The sequence below is a fragment of the Grampus griseus genome (assembly GCF_964374135.1).
Source record: "Grampus griseus genome assembly, chromosome: 8".
In the NCBI taxonomy this organism is placed as follows: Eukaryota; Metazoa; Chordata; class Mammalia; order Artiodactyla; family Delphinidae; genus Grampus; species Grampus griseus.
The window spans coordinates 72,350,043-72,369,567 of record NC_139002.1 but is presented as its reverse complement, the minus strand read 5'-3'; the positions used below and the strand labels follow the sequence as shown (position 1 = coordinate 72,369,567).

General features: G+C 52.1%; 1 protein-coding gene across 4 annotated transcripts in view; it reads left to right on the top strand.

Annotated features, from left to right (window-relative positions):
* Positions 1-19,525, top strand: part of USH1C (USH1 protein network component harmonin) — a gene marked incomplete at its 3' end in the record, with an annotated part of 52,292 nt that overhangs the window by 16,627 nt on the left and 16,140 nt on the right. For 2 of the 4 annotated variants that reach the window (XM_082660679.1, XM_082660678.1), the window contains exons 5-19: positions 96-200; positions 327-351; positions 544-601; positions 883-977; positions 2,690-2,774; positions 3,727-3,786; positions 3,947-4,003; positions 4,309-4,451; positions 5,510-5,575; positions 5,943-6,067; positions 10,362-10,411; positions 13,372-13,524; positions 14,866-14,982; positions 15,521-16,003; positions 19,266-19,385. In XM_082660679.1, the coding sequence (XP_082516805.1) occupies positions 96-200; positions 327-351; positions 544-601; positions 883-977; positions 2,690-2,774; positions 3,727-3,786; positions 3,947-4,003; positions 4,309-4,451; positions 5,510-5,575; positions 5,943-6,067; positions 10,362-10,411; positions 13,372-13,524; positions 14,866-14,982; positions 15,521-16,003; positions 19,266-19,385 (1,742 nt within the window). Of the gene's footprint in view, positions 1-95; positions 201-326; positions 352-543; positions 602-882; positions 978-2,689; positions 2,775-3,726; positions 3,787-3,946; positions 4,004-4,308; positions 4,452-5,509; positions 5,576-5,942; positions 6,068-9,187; positions 9,262-10,361; positions 10,412-13,371; positions 13,525-14,865; positions 14,983-15,520; positions 16,004-19,265; positions 19,386-19,525 lie in introns of all 4 variants that reach the window. The other 2 variants (XM_082660677.1, XM_082660680.1) reach the window with 2 other exon arrangements.

Genomic DNA, 19,525 nt, shown 5'->3' with positions numbered 1-19,525 from the left:
GGAGAGCAGGCCAGGAGTATCTGGCCATGAGCCTGCCCAGCTGCCCGATGCTTCCTCACCCCGGTGCGTCTTCTCTCTGCCTGTGGTTAAGGTAGGGGATGAGATCGTCCGGATCAATGGGTATTCCATCGCCTCCTGCACCCATGAGGAGGTCATCAACCTCATCCGCACCAAGAAGACTGTGTCCATCAAAGTGAGACGTGAGTGAGGCCAGAGCACGGGGGTGCTGACGGTGGGGCAGGGTGGGGCACCTGGTGGTACCCAGCTCCTAGGGGAGGAAGGGAGGGCAGAGGAGCCATCCTAACCCCCATGCCTTTCTCCCACAGACATCGGCCTGATCCCTGTGAAGAGGTGAGCAGGACCCTCCTCTGCAGGCAGACTCCTCCCTATGGGCTCAGGGTCCTGGATCAGCCTGGGATCTGGCCAGCACTGCCCCTGGGCCAGTGATGGTGCAGGCTTCAGATGGGGAAGATTTGGATTTGGGGCCTGGTGCCTCAAACATCTCTCCCTAATGACGCGCCTTCTACTCTCCCCTGCCATCAGTTCTCCCGATGAGCCCCTCAAATGGCAGTATGTGGATCAGTTTGTGTCGGAATCTGGGGTAAGGGTCAGGACCGCCGGTGGTGGGGGCTGGATGGGGTAGCTGGTCCTGAAGGAAGGCCTTCTCTAGGGATGTGTCCTCAGGGGCTTCATATAGGCCCCCAGCACATCCAGAATGCCCCTGTGGGTGGTGGCCCAGCTGGTATAGACGCACACTCCCAGGGACAAAACGGCAGTCGGGCTCACGTGGGGACAGCATGGCTTGCCCCGAAGGCCTTATGAGCACAAGAGGCCCCTTGCACAATGCGGACACCCGGTGACCTTATCATCTCCCTCCCTCAGGGTGGGCAGACCAGCCTGGGCTCCCCCAGCAGTCAGGAAAACAAGGAGAAGAAGGTCTTCATCAGCCTGGTGGGCTCCCGGGGCCTTGGCTGCAGGTGGGTGGCAGGTACGCCCTGGGGCTCACTCATGGCCAGCAGACCCCAATAGGTCCCTCACACCACTCCCCTTTCTCACTGCTGCTTCTGAGGAGACTTTTGTCCACTAGTGATGACACTTCTTGGTGCTTGATTTCCCCTCTGAGCTTCACAACAGCCCTGTAGGGCCAGAGGGACAGCTCTAACAGGCCCATTTTACAGAGGAGGAAACTGAGGCCCAAAGGCAGAGCCATGTTCCTTTGGTGGGCCCTCAAGTCATGCAAAAGGAACCTGTCAAGCTGATCATCTCTGTCACAGTTCCCTTCTCACTTATTACCTTGTGGCTTCCTTAGGAGGCAGCCAGGGAGTTGCAAACAGGCATTGAGTCTCATGGGGCATTCTTGTTAAGCACACGGGTACTGCAGTTAGAGATCTAGGCCCTGCTGTGCCACCTATGAGCTCTAGAACCTTGGACTAGCTACTTAACCACCCTGACCCTCAGTTTATTTATTTATTTGTTTGTTTGTTTTGGTTGCATCAGGTCTTAGTTGCTGCAGGTGGGCTCCTTAGTTGCAGCTCGCCAGCTCCTTAGTTGCGTCACGTGGACTCCTTAGTTGTGGCATGCGAATTCTTAGTTGCGGCATGCATGTGGGATCTAGTTCCCTGACCAGGGATCAAATCCGGGCTCCCTGCATTGGGAGCACAGAGTCTTAACCACTGTGCCACCAGGGAAGTCCCCTCAGTTTCTTTCTCTATAAATCAGCAGCAGTAGTCCCCATATCACACGGGGGAAGAGTGAGATGACAGAATGAAGTACCAAGCTTAGTGCCTGGCAGGTAGTAAGCAGTTCATAAATATTAGCTATTATTATTTGTCTTTTTTTTTTTTTGACCGCACCACGAGGCTTGTGCGATCCTAGTTCCCCGACCAGAGATTGAATCTGGGCCCTCGGCAGCGAAAGCGCAGAGTCCTAACCACTGGACCACCAGAGAATTCCCTAAGTTATTCTTCTTATTTCCATTCCATCACATTTCTGACAAGCATAAGTGATTAAAAAAAAAAAAGTCCCTCCTTTCTAAGAAATTATAGCTTAATATAGAAGCCAACCACGTAAATAGTTCCAGTATTGAGGGACTCTGTCACGGAGCTGCATTCTGGGTCAGGGGTGGCAAATAAGTTTTCCGTCCTGTGCTCTCTCTAGTCAGTTAGTGGTGGCTGCCCTGGAGTACTATTTTGAAAAGAACTTTAATGCTGTATGTAGGCGTAGGTGGAAAAGAGTGTGGCGATTGATTAGTGATATCTGCCACAGATCTGGGAGGGGACATTAACAAACAGTACAAGTGCCATCCTTGCTGTAGGTGTTTTAGGAGCACGGGGAAGGGAGCAACCAGCTTAGTCAGGGGATAGAATAAGGAGATTGGTTAAAACCTTGGAGAGGAGATAACATTTGAGTGTTGAGGAATGCATAGGAAAATGCTAGAAAGAGAGAAGAAACAGCATATGCAATAGGTTGGATGAGAGGTTGGGTAGGGGGAATTAGACGTAGCTTTCTGTTGGTAGTTGCCACAGGGAAATGAGGCTGGACAGGTAGACAGAGGCTGAACAGGTAGATGACAGAGGGCTTGGGTACTGAGCTCATGCGTGACCTGGACACACAGGCATGGGGGCCGGTCATTGCAAATGAGCAAGCACTGAGGAGCAGAGGCTCACCTCACCTCCCGAATCTCCCACAGCATTTCCAGCGGCCCCATCCAGAAACCTGGCATCTTCATCAGCCACGTGAAGCCTGGCTCCCTGTCTGCTGAGGTGGGGCTGGAGGTGAGTGACCCTGGGCCTGCCCCAGTGGGGCCCCTGTGGGGTGCAGGGTCAGACTGTGATCGCACAGGGATGGAGCACGTGCTTTCCCACACAGCCCTCTCTCAACACTCACTGGCTGATGATTCCTACTAACCCCCAAAGGGAAGGCTTCACAGAGCGGGTGACATTTGAGCCTTTCTCCAGCCCTTCTCCAGCTCTGAGAGCCTTTGGTCCTGAGCTTGGGATGTAGTAATAATAATCAGAATTGACATTCATTGAGCGTTAACTGGATTGGACATTGTTCTAAGCCCTTTAAAATGTATAAGAACTCTGAAAATTAGGTACTATCGTTAGCCTCATTTTACAGATGAGGAAACTGAGAGCCAGAGAAAGATCTTTCCAAGATCATGTACGTAGTATGGCAGGGCTGGGATTCAAACCTAGGTGGTCTGATTCCAGAGCTAGATAGAACTCTTAACCTCTTCTTTGGACAAGTTATTTCCTCTTTCTCTGCTTCAGTTTCCTATCCTGTAAAATGGGGGTACTAGCCTTCCTTCTGGGGTCATTGTGTAGATTAAATGTATTAATACATGTGCTTAGAACTGTGTCTGGTACCTACTGAGGGATCGATTAACGTTAGCTATTATACTAATTATTATTATGACTCCACACAGAATCTACTATATGAGAAGCTTAAAGGCTCGTAAGTCTACAAACTGAGTTTTTAAAGCAAATGTCGTAAATTCAGCCAAAGTAATGAACTTATAAAGGTGTAATATTTGACAACTGATGAAAGAGATATGGGGTGGAGGAGCCCTGGGAGGACCCTATTGGAACTCTGCTCTTTCGGAAGAGTTGAGGTACAGCTACTTGAAGACCCAACGTCTGATGCTGACCTCCAGGGGGAGCTCTTCCAACAGACTGAGTGTACAGATAATACAAACATGCTGATCCCTCTCCATTTCTCCACCAGCCAGGGGACCAGATTGTCGAAGTCAATGGCATCGACTTCTCCAACCTGGACCACAAGGAGGTGAGATGTGGGTTTTTCACCTTCTGGCTGCGATCCTCTCTGCTGTCCTCTTCTCACCTACGTCCCCCTTGCCACAATGTCTGAAGCCTTCTGTGCTCTCCAGAGGCCTCAACTACTCTGATCTGTCAGGTCTCAGCTGACGATCTGCCTGTCCCCACAGGCCGTGAACGTGCTGAAGAGTAGCCGCAGCCTGACCATCTCCATCGTAGCCGGAGCTGTAAGTCCAGAACGAGCTGGTGGGGGCCCCGTGACCCCTGACCTGCAGCCCAGCTGCTCAGACCCCTGATCTCTGACACACACTCGTGGGAAAGGCCAAGGGGTCTCCTTCCCTGAAGCTCTGATAGCAGCTGGGGAGGATTTCTGCCCAGCCAGAAGCTTGGGTCAGACAGAGCAGGAGCCACAATGCCTGACATGGGGGGCCACGGAGATGAGAAGGCAACCCAAATCTTGGCCCTCAAACTCTGGCAGTGGACTTCTGGGTTCCCAGGGGACTGAGCAAGGCGCCTCTTTTCTCCCCATGAGGGCCGGGAGCTGTTCATGACAGACCGGGAGCGGCTGGAAGAGTTCCGGCAGCGCGAGCTGCAGCGACAGGAGCTTCTGATGCAGAAGCGGCTGGCGATGGAATCCAACAAGATCCTCCGGGAGCAGCAGGAGATGGAGCGGCAGTGAGTGTGGCCAGCCAGGAGGCCCCTGCCCTGCCCTCCCAGACCACTGTACCATCCCACCTGCCTTTCTTCCTGCCCACTGCATCCTGAGCTGACTTCATTCTCTCCCTCGAGGCCTGTCTTCAGACCGGATGGGTTCAGTGATGCTCAGTGGAAGCATTCCCTGCCTCCAGACCATGAGGCTCCTCCCTCCTTGCCAAGGAAAGCCCTTGATTTCCAAGACCCAGGAATATGGAAAATAGGATGCTACTAGCAATAACTAACATTCGTCAAGTGCCAGCCATGTGGCTGGCATTGTATTAGGGCCTTGTTTACGTTCCTCAACTGAATTCCCATAATAGCCCTGGGAGATAGATGGTATTAACCCATTTTATAGGTGAGGAGACTGAGACTCAGAGAGGTTACACCACTTGTGTACAAAGTCAGACATGGCTAAGCTGTGGAATTCATACCCAGGCAGTTTGGCTGCCCCATCTATGGTGATCAGAACTACCCCCCACCAACCCCAGAGTGGCTGGGATGATGACTGAGAGAATTCATAAGTCAAAAACTATTGTCAAAATCCCAATCCAGATACATTCTATGAGCATAATAAGAATTTGGGAAAGGAAAGTGGACAGGATCTTTCCACTTCTCCCTTCACAGAATTTGCCTGAAGAACCACTCTGGGTGGTACCTCTGCCCATTACTCTGGCCTTGCTTAGCAGCCCCGGCTTTGCCCCTGGGGTCTGGGGCCCTCCTCTGGGAGGACCTCACTCAGTCAGTCACTTTATGCTGGTGTTTAGAGGTGGCTGCATGGCATGTGGCCTGCACTGAACTGCCTCCAGTCTCCCGCAGTGCAGAATCTCTGCTCAGCAGTGCCAGACGAAACCACACAAGAGCACAGGATCCAGACTTTTCTGGATCCTCTTTCCCAGCATCCAAATTTGGTCCAGGCATCCTTGGAAAGGAGCCTGGAAGGAATATTTAAAACTTTTCTCAAATCAGAGGTTAGCTGCAAGGAAGAGTTAACTTCTCTGACATAGACTCCAACATGCCAACTTGCATTTGTGTTTCAGAAGGAAAAAGGAAATTGCCCAGAAGGCAGCAGAGGAAAATGAGAGATACCGGAAGGAGATGGAACAGTGAGTGCCTTGGCCCCATGTGTCTGCACACACATGTCTGTGCGTGGACGTGAGTGTACTCGCGGGAGTGCGGCCCCAGAGGCCACCTCCAGGCCCAGGTTACCTGGCCCTCTTGTCCCCTTGTGGACCGTCCTTTATTTGTGGTCTTTCCATAATCCTAGTAAAACCCATCATATTAGGGTAACTGGAATACAGTCTTGTAACTGTCAGGGTGGCATTCACACCTGATTTAGAATACAAGTGCCAGGGACTCGTTTTCGTCACAGCTACAACCACGTGGCTTCTCCCCAGGCTGGTTGGCGTTCCCCAATAGGCAGAAGGCAGGCCTGCAAAGGTTCTGACTCCAGTCACAGGCGTCTTATTTCAGGATCGTGGAGGAGGAAGAGAATTTTAAGAAGCAGTGGGAAGAAGACTGGGGCTCAAAGGAACAGCTCCTGTCGTCTAAAACCATCACCACCGAGTTGCACCCAGTACCCCTTCGCAAGCCAAAGTGTATGTATCATGTGCCAGGGGAGAGGGGGCTTCCTTCTGGGGCTGGGGATGTCTAGACAAAGATAGAGGTCTCCCGCCACTCACCACCACCTGCCCAGGTGAACAGGCCATGGCTCTCTCTTCATGGAGGGGCAGCCAGTTGCCAGGAGCTGTCTGCCAGGGCATTGGGATGGCTGGGATCTGCCTGCCTTCCTTGTCCTGGGGGCCTGCTGCCAGGCTCTCCCCCATGACACAGACTCAGGCATGTGCCCTTGGACTTCTGAAGAAGAGCTGGAGAGCTGTGGCAAAAGCGAACTGCTGATGGGATTATCATCCTAGTGTGTCAGGTGTTGTGTCCTCCTCTTGCCCGGTTCTGAATTGGGGCTGGGGTAAAACAGCAAGAAAGAGGAGAAGGGGCTCACGTGAGAGAAGGACTCTGGTGGTCCAAGGCTGGTGAGCAATTGCAGGAGGAGCTTACCGAAGTGCCCCTACCACCTGCATTCCTGTGTGTGGACTGCAGTCATGCCACTCCGAGGATGGAGCCGGGGAGAGAACTGTGTGACACTCCCAGGCACCAAACTGCAGCCATCCTTGGGCCTCAGCAACCTCTGCCCTTCCCATCTCCTTTCTTCCTCTGTCCTGTGTTCCCATGTCCACTTGCAGTCCAGGCCCCCAACACGTGCTCCCCCGTCCACCTGCTCTCCACCCCAACTCCCAGAATGTCACGTCTCTACAAGGGGCAGCTCACACCACCAGGGCAGGGTTGGGGGCTCAGTCTCAGTGCTTCTTCAGTGGGGCAGTGGTGGGGAGCCAGGAGCCAGGCAGCTTGGGGGGCCGTGGCAGTCACAGGTCCAGGATGCCTGGTTGGGCCTTTACTCGCTGACTTGACAGCTGTTTCGATTTGTACTTGACACAAGGCAGATTCTACTCCAGCTGACTGTGCTCAGCCGACCTTGGACCCTCCCAGTATGAGGCAAGTCTGCACCTAAGCACCAAGGTTCCCCCACTTCCCCTGTGCAGCAGCCATTTGGGATCCTGTGATGGGGTCCGGACAGCTTTGGCCCCAACTTTGAATCATACTCGAGCCCTAGAGGGACATCAACTTGCCAACCCAGGCCACTTGGGTCAACAAGAGGCGCAGGGCATCTGGATGGTTCCACGTCACCCCTCCCTGGTGCAGGGCAAGCATCTCCCAGCACATTTCTTGCTGGAACCGGGGCAATGTCATCTCGGATCCTCTCCGAAGGACAAAGCACTTTCTCATCAGCCGCCCCCATGACATTCGGTATGAGTTGAGGATGTGGCCAGAGCTAGATTCCCGGCGAATAATCTGTGCCTTAGACAGGTAGCTAATTTGTTCTTTGGAGTGAAATAGGAGCTTCCGAAAGAGAGAAATCGATTTTAATTGCTTCTCATGAAAGTAATCCTAGTCAATTTAGTACCTTCCTAGAAATTGGGTCTTGGCCTCAAAGCAAACACACCCTCTCAGGAACTGTGAAAAATAAAAGCCCTTTCTCTAGCTATTTATTCAGTGCTTTTCGACCAAATCAAGCTTCTTGAATAAAAGGAGCAAAAGCTTTCCCTTTGCTGGAGATGCAAATGTCTTCTAAGGGAACGGGAGGAAGCAAGTGATTGAGGACCAGGCTCTGCCGGCCTGAGCTGAGGCAGCCAGGCCACCGCCATCCATTTGCATCTGCATCGGCAGTTTAATTTTACTTTGGAGATTAGGCAGGAAGTGCAGGAAGGCCTCTGGGCCAGCTCAGTTCCCACCTTTTCCCCATTCCTCGAAGGCTGGAATGGTCTCTGCCTTTTAGGGCCGACAGGCCAGGCTGCAGCCAGCCCCTCCCTGACCACTCTTCAATCTGGGGGTCCAGTCAGCTGACAGGTTCTACCTGACTCAGGTGTCTTGTGCCTGTGTGGAGCCAGCATTTTTGAACAGACGGGAAAGAGTGTGAAGCATCTCTTGCCTGGAAAACGAAGCCACTCATCCTAATGATCAGGGGGGACTGACTGCTCCCCTCCCCGCCTGCTTCCCAGGGGCTCTGCCTGCCTACCCACAACCAACCTCGATGTTGAGCAGAACCTCAACATTGCACTGAGCCCTCAAAGCCAGGACGTACAGTCACAGAGGCCCCAGAATAGCTTTCCTTAGCAAAAGCAAAAGGGGGCAGAGGGGTAATTAAGGTTCCCAGAGCTGGAAGGAGGCTTGAAAGATAAGAAGTTTAAATAAGAGCTTTCCAGCCTTCTCATCAAGGACCCCATCTATTAGCCCCCAATCCCATTAGACCCCATGGTTTGGAAGTTGAGTTTTTTCCTACTACACTATTAAGTAATCATTTGTATTCACTGTTTTATTAAGCAGTCCCTCTTGTTAGCAAGAAAGCACCAGTGTTCCATTGTTGAGTAAATATAAACCGAGCCAAAAGCAAAGGAACTTACGTATAGCCTTTTCATAGGTTAATAGGCCAGCTCTTCTAATTAATAGTTTGAAATATTAATAAGCAGCTCATAGCAGACTCAAACACTACTTTCCAGGGCCCCAGGGAGGCCAGAGTCCAGGTTAGAAATCACTGGAAAGGACAGTTTGCTATTCTCCACATTAGGTCAGAATTCATGTCTTTCTAAGCACACGCGCCTCTTTTACCCCTTGGGACCTCCTCACCTCCTCAGGATCCCAAACTTCCGTCTGCTACCCACACACACAGTTCTGACATTCCCTGGGGACCCAGAGCTCCAAGGGTGGTGAGAAGAAGCTGGGAGGATCTGTTTCCCATTGCAAGCCCTTGGCATCAAACGTGTATAATACTCAGATATTCCTGTCATCAGTACTGCACCTCCTGTTTCAACCAAACGCCCTGCAAAATGGTTCTCATGCTGCTGTCAGATCAGAGGCCCCTGTTGTGAGCCCATTTTACAGATGGAGAAATGAGAACTACCAAGGTTGAAAGCACTGCACGCACCATCCCAGAGCAAGAAACCTTTGCTCTGGATTCCTGAGCCCTGTTGTCGCCCCTGACCTCCCAGCTCTCCCATGGAGTAAGCTGGTCACAGGCCCCCAGGCACCCCCAAGCACCTCTGGCCTCTTGATCTCCCAAGTCCTTCTTGGTTCACCAGCTTCCTTCCTCCTCTTTTCCCGGGTAGATGATCTGGGAGTGGACCCCGAGTTTGACCCAGCAGATGACCTGGACGGAGGCACGGAAAAGCAGGGAGAGCAGGTTTGCGGCCCCCGCTTCGCTCCCTGGCCTTGCTGCTCTGTTTGCCCTGCCCGCCTCCTCCTGCCAGCCCTGCAGACACCTAGCTCTGAGGGTCCAATATGTGGTAGGGACTCCTGGAGTCCGGGAAGCTGCTCCAAGCCCCGGCTTGGTCCAAGCACTGCATACAATACCTTAAGGACAAGACTCACGGCCAGGCTGAAATGTCAGCTGGAACTGCTGGTTCAAATATTTAATACTACCCAAGCCTAAGTTCTTTCTCTGCTGCTCTGGCCTCTCCCCCAAGACTCCCTAGACCTCCCCAACATCCAGCAACTAAGAGGATAGTGCTGGGTCTAGCAGGGGGCTTTCTAGATCCTGTTCCAGAGCTCAGGCTGGTCAAGGGTGGGTAATTAAGCCATCGCTTCTGGCCAGGGAGCTTCAGCCTTGAGGTATTAGCCCATCCGTCATGCTGTTGCCTGGGGAAGGCAGGGGGCTGGTGATCTGGCCTGGGTGGGGATATGCTTTTCTGGGGGCAGATCTCCTGCCCACTGCTGCTTGAGCGTCCTTCCCTGAGCTGACCCTGCCAGAGCCTTCTCTTTCGCGGTTGAAAGCAGAGGACGTGGCCTGCTCTGTGAGACAAGACAGTTTTGTTCTGTCTGACAGTCGTTCTAGGCAGAGACCCAGGCTCCCTTTTGTTCGGGTTGTTTCTTGGATGGAGGAACCTGACGCCAGTCAGGAGAGGCCTTGTTCAATGGGGCTTTGTGTTTGCAGACTGTGGCTGTGATGGGGAAAAGCGCATCCTTCTACAAGGGGCTTTCTCTTTGACTTTCTGGCACTGACTGCTGAAGCCAGTGTCCTGGGGGAGGCAGCTGACAGTGGCCCGGGGCCTGGGAATCGGGCCCTTTCTCAGGTGGTCTTGGGCCTGCTTTACAACCCAGGTGAGGCCAGGTAAGTGGAGAGTCAGATAGAGGGTGCGGTTCTGCTGTTGAATTTGCCGAGGCTGCTCTTCATCTCACAAAGCCGCGAGTTCCTTGGGAACCCAACTCCTCCTGGCTGCTGCCCACGGATGCTCTGGCTGAGCTGAACTGCATCTCATTGCTTTGTTCTCTGTGTTCTTATAGCCTTTGGATGGTTTTATCGCTACGATGGCAAATTCCCAACCATCCGGAAGGTAGGCCAGGACTGGGTGCTGTTTGCTGCTGAGTTTGCTGTTGGTTTTGACCTTTTCCAAACATTGTTTCTTCTCCTGTCGTCTCTCAACAGTGTGACCGCCTGTTCACTGGTGGGGGGCTAACCCTGTCTGTGCCTCTCTGTCAGACTGATGTCAGATGGCAGGGCGCTGTCACAGTGGCATCGTGGGGGAGGTATTCATGGGCTGAGACCTTCCCAGGTACCATCAGGCACTGCTGGGTCGGCACCAGCCCCACTGGGCACGGGACAGGACAGAGCCATGGCAGGAAACTTCTGCTTTGTTTCTCTGTCAAGTAGAACCAGAAGCCAAGACCAGAAGCCAAGGTCAGACAGTGAAAAATCAAGTTGGGTGCAGGTTATGAGACACGCACACAGAGGATTTTATTTGAAAAAATAATAAAAGGAGATGTACAGGTAAAATCTTTTCCAGGCACTAATAACTAGATAAATGTAAAAGAACTAGCGTCTCCTCCACACACACCTCCCATCAGAAATCATGTCACTCGAAAATCACTCTTGGTGAATAGGAAAGCTTATTTTCCTCTATTCATTAGTCCAGTCATTCCAGAAATAGCTGGTGTTTTGCTTTTCATTTCATTTCCAAAAGAGAGAAAAATTGCATCTAGGTAGAAACAAGAGCGCATCCACCCCATCTGCCTCTCCTCTCAGTCTGGACCAGAAGGAATATCTGCCATGAATTTAACTGACAGCTAAAGGACAACAGAATCATGTCCCTCATGCTGGCTCTGAAAATCCATTGACATTTTTTCTAGAGTCATGTGAGATGCTTTGTCTCCCAGCAGCTGGAGCGAAGTCCCCAGGTAATACAAGTGGCCCTCTATGGCCTTGATCAGCAATGCAAAAATTTCCCCTTATTTGAAAAGATAACTATTCAGTGTCTTCTTGAGCCCTCTGGGTCTCAAGGCGCCCAGGCCTGTGACCTCACAAAGTCTATTCCAGCGCCTGAAGGATTCATGTTTCTGACTGAATCCTTTTCCCAGGACGGCTTGAGTAAATCACGGAGACCAGCCCTACTTGTAGGAGCCCGCCATCTGGCAGGCAGGCAGATTCACACACAGCTAAGTAACACGTATGGAGAAGGCTAGTGTGTGATCAGTAGGCAATGCTGTGGGGCAGCTTGCCTTTCTGCATCAGTAAGCAGGTACTTTTTTCTTGGGAATGGGACAGAAACTGTCATCTCTGCCTGCCCCACCCAGGAGCCCTAGCTCTAAAATCTTAACACTGGTGTTTTTTTTAAACTAGTAGAATGGCCGTGCCTATTATGATGGTCCCTGTGAGAGGCCATGCCCTTAGTCTAGCAAGCTGCCATTGGGTAGAATGTTTCTGGCTCCTCTTGGGGAATTGTCTGAATTGATAATATGATAGTAGGGATTCATCTATCAACTGAGCTGAGAGTCTAGTGAACGGGGTAGGAAGGAATCAAGCAGAACTCTGAAGTAGTGAAAACCATTTTCTCAAGTGGCTCACAGACTGCTCTGGGGGTGAGTCCCCATATCCTAGATGGGGAACCTGTGCACAGAGGTGGGGGTAGTCTTTAGGAGGGGAGGCAGAATGACTCGGTCACATGTCCATAATGACCCATCATGCCCCTCCAGCTGTGGACAAAGTTGTGTGTCCATTGCTGGGAAAGTCAATTCCTCCTTCCTGGCCTTGGATGCTGGGATGATTCAGGAATTCTGAGAGCAGGCCCTAGGAAGCCTTGTGGGTTTGGGGGTGAGCTCAATGAACGTGCAGGCTTCCTCCCTCCCAAGAGTGTTGACTCTCTCTGCTGGCCCCTGTGCTCCATGCTGTGTGATGGGGTCTGACGCTCCCTCCTACCGTGCTCCATTGCCCCCAGCTCATCAGAGCACCGTGGGGAAACTCAGGTCCAAACTCTGGCGACATCACTTACTAGATGTTTGACGTCCAGCAAGGGACTTCACCTTTCTGAACCTCGGCTCTTTCATCAGAAGGGGGTAATATGTATTTATGAGATAATCAGCTTTTAATCCCTTAGCACATAGGTAGTCCATAAATCTTAATTTTCTTCATTCCTTACTCCCTGGCTTCCCTGCAAGCCCATGGGAGAAGCAACCAGGAAGGCAGACGTTGTGGTCTAATTCAAACAGGAAAAAGAAGTCTGTTTGCCCTGCATCTCCTTCCCCCAGTCCTCTTCAACCCTGATGGCCAGTGAAGAGCAGTTAGGCCATCCTCCCTACCTTCTCCTGCCCATCATCTCCCAGTCCTGTAGTTTCTGTCTAGTCCTCAGTTCAGGAGACTAGTTCAGAGGGAACAGTGGATTTGGACTCTCCAGGATGAAATGGTCTGGAGTTTAAGCATCAGGACAAAATCTGATGTCCCTGGCTCTGGGCTCCCAGGTCGGAGGCTGACACCCTTCTCCTCTAGCTCAGGACCGGGGATCTGTCCCAGATTTTCTCTAGAATCTACCAGGATGCACCTGTGATGTCTGAACATCCAGTTGTTGGAGAAGGCATATGCCCAGTTACTAAGAAGTAAATACAATGCTTTTTAAAATACAGCGCTTTGAAGCTCACGAAGCTCTTTCATAGATGTTATTTCATTGGCTCTGAATGGCAAACCTGTGGGGTAGGTATTTCCCCCATTTTGGAGATGAGATAAACCAGGCCCAGAGAGGTTAAGGAACTTAACCAAGGTCACACAGCTTGTTAGTGAACTAGTAAGCCAGTTCTTCTGGCTGGCACAGGGAAATGTGTCTCACTCTGTGATGGGTAGCAGCATCCTGCCTGTCCTTAACCTTAAGTCCAATGCCCAGTGTGGTGGGGCAGAGCTAGGGGAGGGGCTCACCGTGGGGTGGTTGCCTGCTGTTGTCTGAAGACTGAATGCCCTGTTTGCTGTGCTGTGCCAGTGTCAACACTACCTTGTAACCCTTGTCTTATAAACAATGCCACATCTGCTCAGAAAGGAAAGGATAAGAAGAAAGCCAAGTATGATAGCCTTCAGGAGTTGAGAAAGAATAAGAAGGAACTGGAATTTGAGCAAAAGCTTTATAAAGAGAAAGAGGAAATGCTAGAGAAGGAAAAGCAACTGAAGATCAACCGGCTGGCCCAGGAGGTATGTGTCCTGCTCCCAGGCCTGGTGAGCTTTCCTGGGGCAGTTTGGTTGGTCCCCACCACGCTCTCAGGGAACCAGATGGAGTTGCTCTTCCCAAATGCAGTCCAAGGATGGAGTGAGCCTGGCCTCCTCCCCAGGCTGGAGAGTGACATCTTCCTACCTACCCAGAGTCATCTGAGACTAGCCTCTGGCTTAGTGTACGTTTGGGATCGAGACGGGCCCGCTTGCTCAGGGGCCTCTCTGCCCAGATTGTAGGTCTCGGGTTAGCCTCTATACATGTGGTTAGAGATTTGAGTCTGTCCTCTACTCCCATCACCCCCAACCAGAGTATGAGCCCAAGGCTAGGCCGCTCCACCCTCCGTGTGGCTGTGAGGCTGCCCTCCCTGCTCAGGGTTTGAGTCGGAGGCTAACCCTCTGTTCAGCTGTAGATCTGAAGTTAGCCTTCTACCCACCTGTCATTAGATCTGTGTCAGTTTGACAGTTTGACAACCCCCTCCCCAACCCAGGTTATGAATCCAAGACCTGTTTTCCCCAGTCTGCCTTGTGTCTGAGGGTATGGGTCTGAAGCTAACCCCTTTAGGCAGGTGGGGGGTCTGAGGTCATCCCCCAATTAATCAGGCTGTGAGTTTGAGGCTGCTCCCATCAACATGAGATGTGTCTGAAACCTCTAGACCTCTTCAACCCAGGAATATATCTAAGGCTGTCCCCTTCAAGACATGTCAAAAGTAGTCTTCCAGCATATTCCTGTTTCCTAGGTAACCCCCTAGCTGTTGGAGATATTAACTGGTTTCGCTTCTCTTTAATGCTTCCATGAATCAGAATGCCAAACTGATTAGATTACAAATCCAGAGAAGTCCTGAAAAATGTGAAGTGCATTAGATCTCTCATTAGGAGCAAATTAGCTAAAAGATTAAAGATAAAATTGAGCTTGTGCTCCTGAGGACAAGGCGGCCTGGAGGGGAGATGAAAAAGAGTACAGCTGAACTCTTGGGAGGTGCTGAGAGCCTATAAAAGGACCGTACTTGGAGAATCATAAGAGCCTCAGGGTTGGTGGGGATCCTAGGGGCCAGCTAATCCCACGCAATGCACGAGCTCCTTCTCCGATTTTGCCTACACCTGCCGTTAGCTAGCCCAACACCCTAACACCCCCTCCCCCTTATCTCCACCTCCCCTGGGGCCAGGTGGAACAAGCCTGGGGCTTTTTCTAGGTAATTGACACACCCAACAATTCTCTGGGTTTTTTTAAGAAGTGCTTCTGTTCTACTGATTTGAGTGTGCCGCCCACGTGTGACTCAAGTGTGCCCTCTGTCCTCTCCATTTTGCGCCGGCCTTGGGTCCCAGGTATCGGAGACAGAGCGGGAAGACCTTGAGGAATCGGAAAAGATTCAATATTGGGTGGAAAGGCTCTGTCAGACGCGCCTTGAGCAGATTTCCTCTGCTGATACTGAGATTTCAGAGGTAACAGAGCCCTTCTTTCCACATAGACCCACCCTGGGGACAGCGGGAGGCAAGATGGCCACTGGCAAGCTTCACTGTCCAGGGCCGCCAACCAGCCCACTCCCCCTTCCTCTCTTGAGGAGGGGGGCATGTCTGTATTTCTGGGATTATTTCCAGAGTGACCACTAAGTCCCAGCTCATCTGAGATGATCCCGGTTAGGCCTGTTGTCCTGGCATAACTACTCAGATGTCCTTTTCACTGTCAAGTGTGTTCCAGTTTAGATGACTATTGGTCATCTAATTGGTCATCTAATGGATTATATGGTCGCCTTCTTACCACCCACATAACTTGGGGCTCCCCTGCATTTGGGCACTCCCTACTGGCCACCTCGTATGGGATCAGCTGGGCACCCAGGTGGCAGAGAAGTGACACCCCCATGGTTCTGGCTTGAGGGTGCTGGGTCTTCAGCAGCAAGAGAAACAAATAGATGAGCATTATACTCGACGTATTGTGAAGTGGGGCACTAAGCAGTTACAGAACTTCCTTGCAACCCCCCAGATGACCACAGGGCTCCCGCCTTCCCTGCCTTCTGTGTCTCCCCTGGCCCCACCCCTGAGACGCTTCGCAGGTGGGCTGCACCTCCACACCACTGACCTGGATGACATCCCCTTGGACATGTTCCACTATCCCCCCAAGACTGCTTCTGCCTTGCCTGTGATGCCCCACCCTCCACCCTGCAACCCACCCCCCAAGGTCCCCGCGCCCCCTGTCCTTCCCTCATCAGGCCACGTGAGTGCCTCATCCTCACCCTGGGTGCAACGCACTCCACCCCCCATTCCCATCCCTCCCCCACCATCCATTCCTACGCAAGACCTCACTCCTACCCGCCCACTGCCCTCGGCACTGGAAGAGGCACTAGGCAACCACCCCTTCCGCGCTGGGGAGACAGGCAATCCAGCAGAGGACTGGGAGGCAAAGAACCACAGTGGGAAGCCGGCCAGCTCTCCCGTCCCTGAACGGAGCTTCCCACCCACCCCAAAGGTACTACCTCTGTTCTGCATGCTATGCTGGGAAGCAGGAAGAGTGGGCCGGGCTTCTGTTTCCCACGCCCTCCTCTGTTCCTGTGAGTGGAGACGGGAAGAAGCATCCCCCCACCCCATTTTCCAAGAACAAGCTCCCCAGCCTGCATGTCGTGGATGTCCTGCATGTGTGTGGTTTCTGCTGATTTTGAAGTGCTGTATTGTGTGGTGAATTGCCTGTGATAGTGGGGATGAGCAACATTGTATCAGTGTTGATTGCTCTCTCTTTGCTCCACTTGGCTAGTATGGGCTGGTAACATTCAATGTAGTATTTGCAAGGCTGTGTTAATGAAGAGCCAGAGCTCTACTTATATGACAGCCAGTTGTTTCTTGATATTAGCTCAGAAAGCCTTGAACATGGGAAATGAATTCTCTGGGGGATGGGAAGCAGGGGAGCAGTATTAGGCTCTGTAAATGAGGTGATAACACTGTCCAGTAATTAGGGCATCACTGTGCCATTTTCTATGGCACTAGCCAACTGCGTTAGCTTGAAGCACAATGCCCATAAATTTCTGGCCAGCTTCCAGCTACAGAAAAAATGAAAATGGATAGTTCCTAGAAAGCTCCAAATTTACTACTAAAAGATTAGGGATCTTTTTCCTGGATGTCAGCAGGGAGAACCGTGATCATTCTCAAAAAGACGTGTTTCTCATTAATTGTTCTTAACCCAAAGCCTAAGAGGCGATCCCCAAGGAAGAGATGGAGCTTTGATCCTTTGGAGGGAAAAACAAAATATTTCTCTGCTCCAGTAGCTGTGAGGCTAAGACTCTAGTCAGAACTACAGCAGCACATGTCAGCTAAGAGTGGGGATTTGCGGGGAGGCTAGTCAGTGGTTCCCGATCAGTTGTTTTTATTAACTTTTCCTGCATGGATTTGAGTTCCTGCATGAAGTGCAGAATAAGCATCTCAGGGCATTCAGGGACGCTTGGGGGAAGGAATGTGGGAATGAAGGAAGTGCCGGACGCTGACGAGGCTGCAGCTGCCAGCAGGGCACTCTCAGAGGGACTCCCGGTGGGGTCCTGAGCCCTGAGCTCTGGCAGAGAGAAGTTTGTCTGTTCCAAGGATGTCTTGCCCCAGAGCCCAGGCAGCGCAGTTTGCAGGGGCTGAGTTAGCCTGGCAAAGAGGCCCACATCCTTCTTGTGAGTGGCCCCCACCAAGAGGGGCAGCAGCTTTCCCTCAACAAATTCAACTCAGTAATCAGTTGAGCACCTTCCTTGTGCTTCCGTGTGTGGGACTGGGGAGCTGTGCTGAAGCGGACACAGAGGCAATTGGCCCACCTGTGCTCTCCAGGACTTTGCTATCTGAAGGATTAGCAGCTGACCAGGCAGGATGCAGCTAGAAAATTGTCAGAGGCTAGGTGCTGTGGGAGAGATTCATTCTAATGGGAAGTTGAAGGCGCCTCTGTAGAGCTGAGCCTTGAGGGATGGTGATACATGGAGGATGGGAGAAGGGCATTGCAGGTGCAGGGGACATAACGATGACAGGAAGGAACTACCCAGGTTTGAATCCTGGCTCAGTCACTGGCTAGATGGCTTTGGGCATGCGTTATTTCATCTAGCCGAACCTAGGTACCCTTGTCCATAAAATGGGAATGCTGACGGCACCTACTTACGACATGGATCAAATGAGTTAATACATGAATTCATTCTAAGTTAATACTCGGGAGAGTGGCAGGCACGTAGGAGGTGCTCAATAGACATTACCTACGCTCAGTGACAGATCAGGGTACAAGACAAATTGGGTGAAGCAGCAAACGTGAAATCGGAGGAAAACTGCAACCTTTTGAGTCAGGGTCAAGATTCAAAAACAGGGTCCAACTTTCTTGGATTTCTCCAGGCATCACACAGTTCCCACTGTTAGTTCCTGATCAGAGCAGAGAGAAGGTTAAAAGAGACTCTCCCCACACAAGGAGCCTCTGAAGAACTGGACCCTAAATCTCTTAAGTGACATCAAAGCCAGTGTTGTCCCTGATGCGGAGGCCAGGGGTCAGCTTTTGGTTAGCTTCATCCTGCTCGCGTCAGCACTTCGGCCCATGCACCGCTGACCCTGCCCAACCTTCTCCTCCCTGCATGCTACTGGCGAGTGGTCATCAGTGCTGCAGTAGGACGTGTGGACCATCACACATCTGCACAGTCAGCCCCGCCACCAGCAGGCCTCAGGTGGTGGAAACAAACACCTGTATCAGGTCGGCACCTGTGCCTGCCACACAGGCACCTGCCAGGGGAAGGTTTTCAGAGCCACGTGTACTCCCAGGCACTGCCCCATACACCCACCATAATACTGAGTCATTCGTTTACTCAGGTATCATGTTTAATGAGCACCTACTATATGCCAGACACTGTGCTGGGCACCAGAGAACCACCACAAAATAGGCAGCCCAGTCCCTGTCTGAGACTGTCTGGTGGAAGGACAGACAAGTAAGCAGGAAACTCCACACTACCAGGGCAGATGAGGGAAGCACAGGTGCTATGTTGAGGGGAGGGGGTGGAGAGGAAAAGCTCAGGGAATGGTCCCCAAGGTGGTGATACCCAAGCTAACACCTGGGCAGGTAAAAAACCCTGAAGGCAAGAAAACCGGGCATTTTGGAGGCTCAAGTTAGGCAGTGTGAGAAGGGCGAGGAGTGGGGGATGAGGCTGCCAAGGAGAGTAGAGAAGCCCATGGGGGTCGAGCCAAGGAGTTTAGTGGTCAGTGGGGACCCGTGAAGGGTTTGGGGCAGGGCTGTGACCCGATTTGTCTTGCCCAAGATGATCAAGTGGGTTAGAGCAAAGCAGACGTGTTGCATTAGCTCTCCTGGATGCCGCACTTACTGGTCCTCCCTCCCAAACCCCCACCTCTGTGCCCACCCACCAGGAACAGCGGATGCTGCATGCGCAGTCCGGGAACTGCAACTGTCTCCCTTGGGAGAGAGGAAGCTGGATGGCAGCCGTGGCCACTGAGAGAGAGCCTTGAAAGTATCCTCTGACTGACAGTGCCCGCTGGCGCCCCCATAGCAAGCTCTGGCTCAAGTCCCTGATTCCTCAGAACCACCCAATAGTTTCTGTGGCCTCAGGACACACTGTGGCCAATGGACTTCTTGTCCCCGTCCCTAGGACATCCGGCAGGGTGAACGGACCAGGCCAGCTCAGTGCATGGTGTGAATTTGCCTGTGTGTCAAAGTGCTGTGGTTGGCCTGGGCCACCCGGGCCATGACCTCACGTGGGTCTCTCTTTAAACTAACCCCATAGACATTTTGCCCAAGCCCACAGCCTCCACGAGGCCCTGGCGTGTCCACCATCTCCAAACCTGTCATGGTCCACCAGGAGCCCAACTCCATCTACAGGCCAACTGTGAAATCCGAGGTCCTGGTAAGCCCCTTGGGTCCCCTCCAGGGCATCTCCAGAGGAGCAGACATGGACTGTCTCCCCTAGCTGCTACTGCCTCTAGAGCGAGGTGGGATACAAACTCACATCACATGCCATCTTGTCACCTCCTCGTTAGCCAAGAG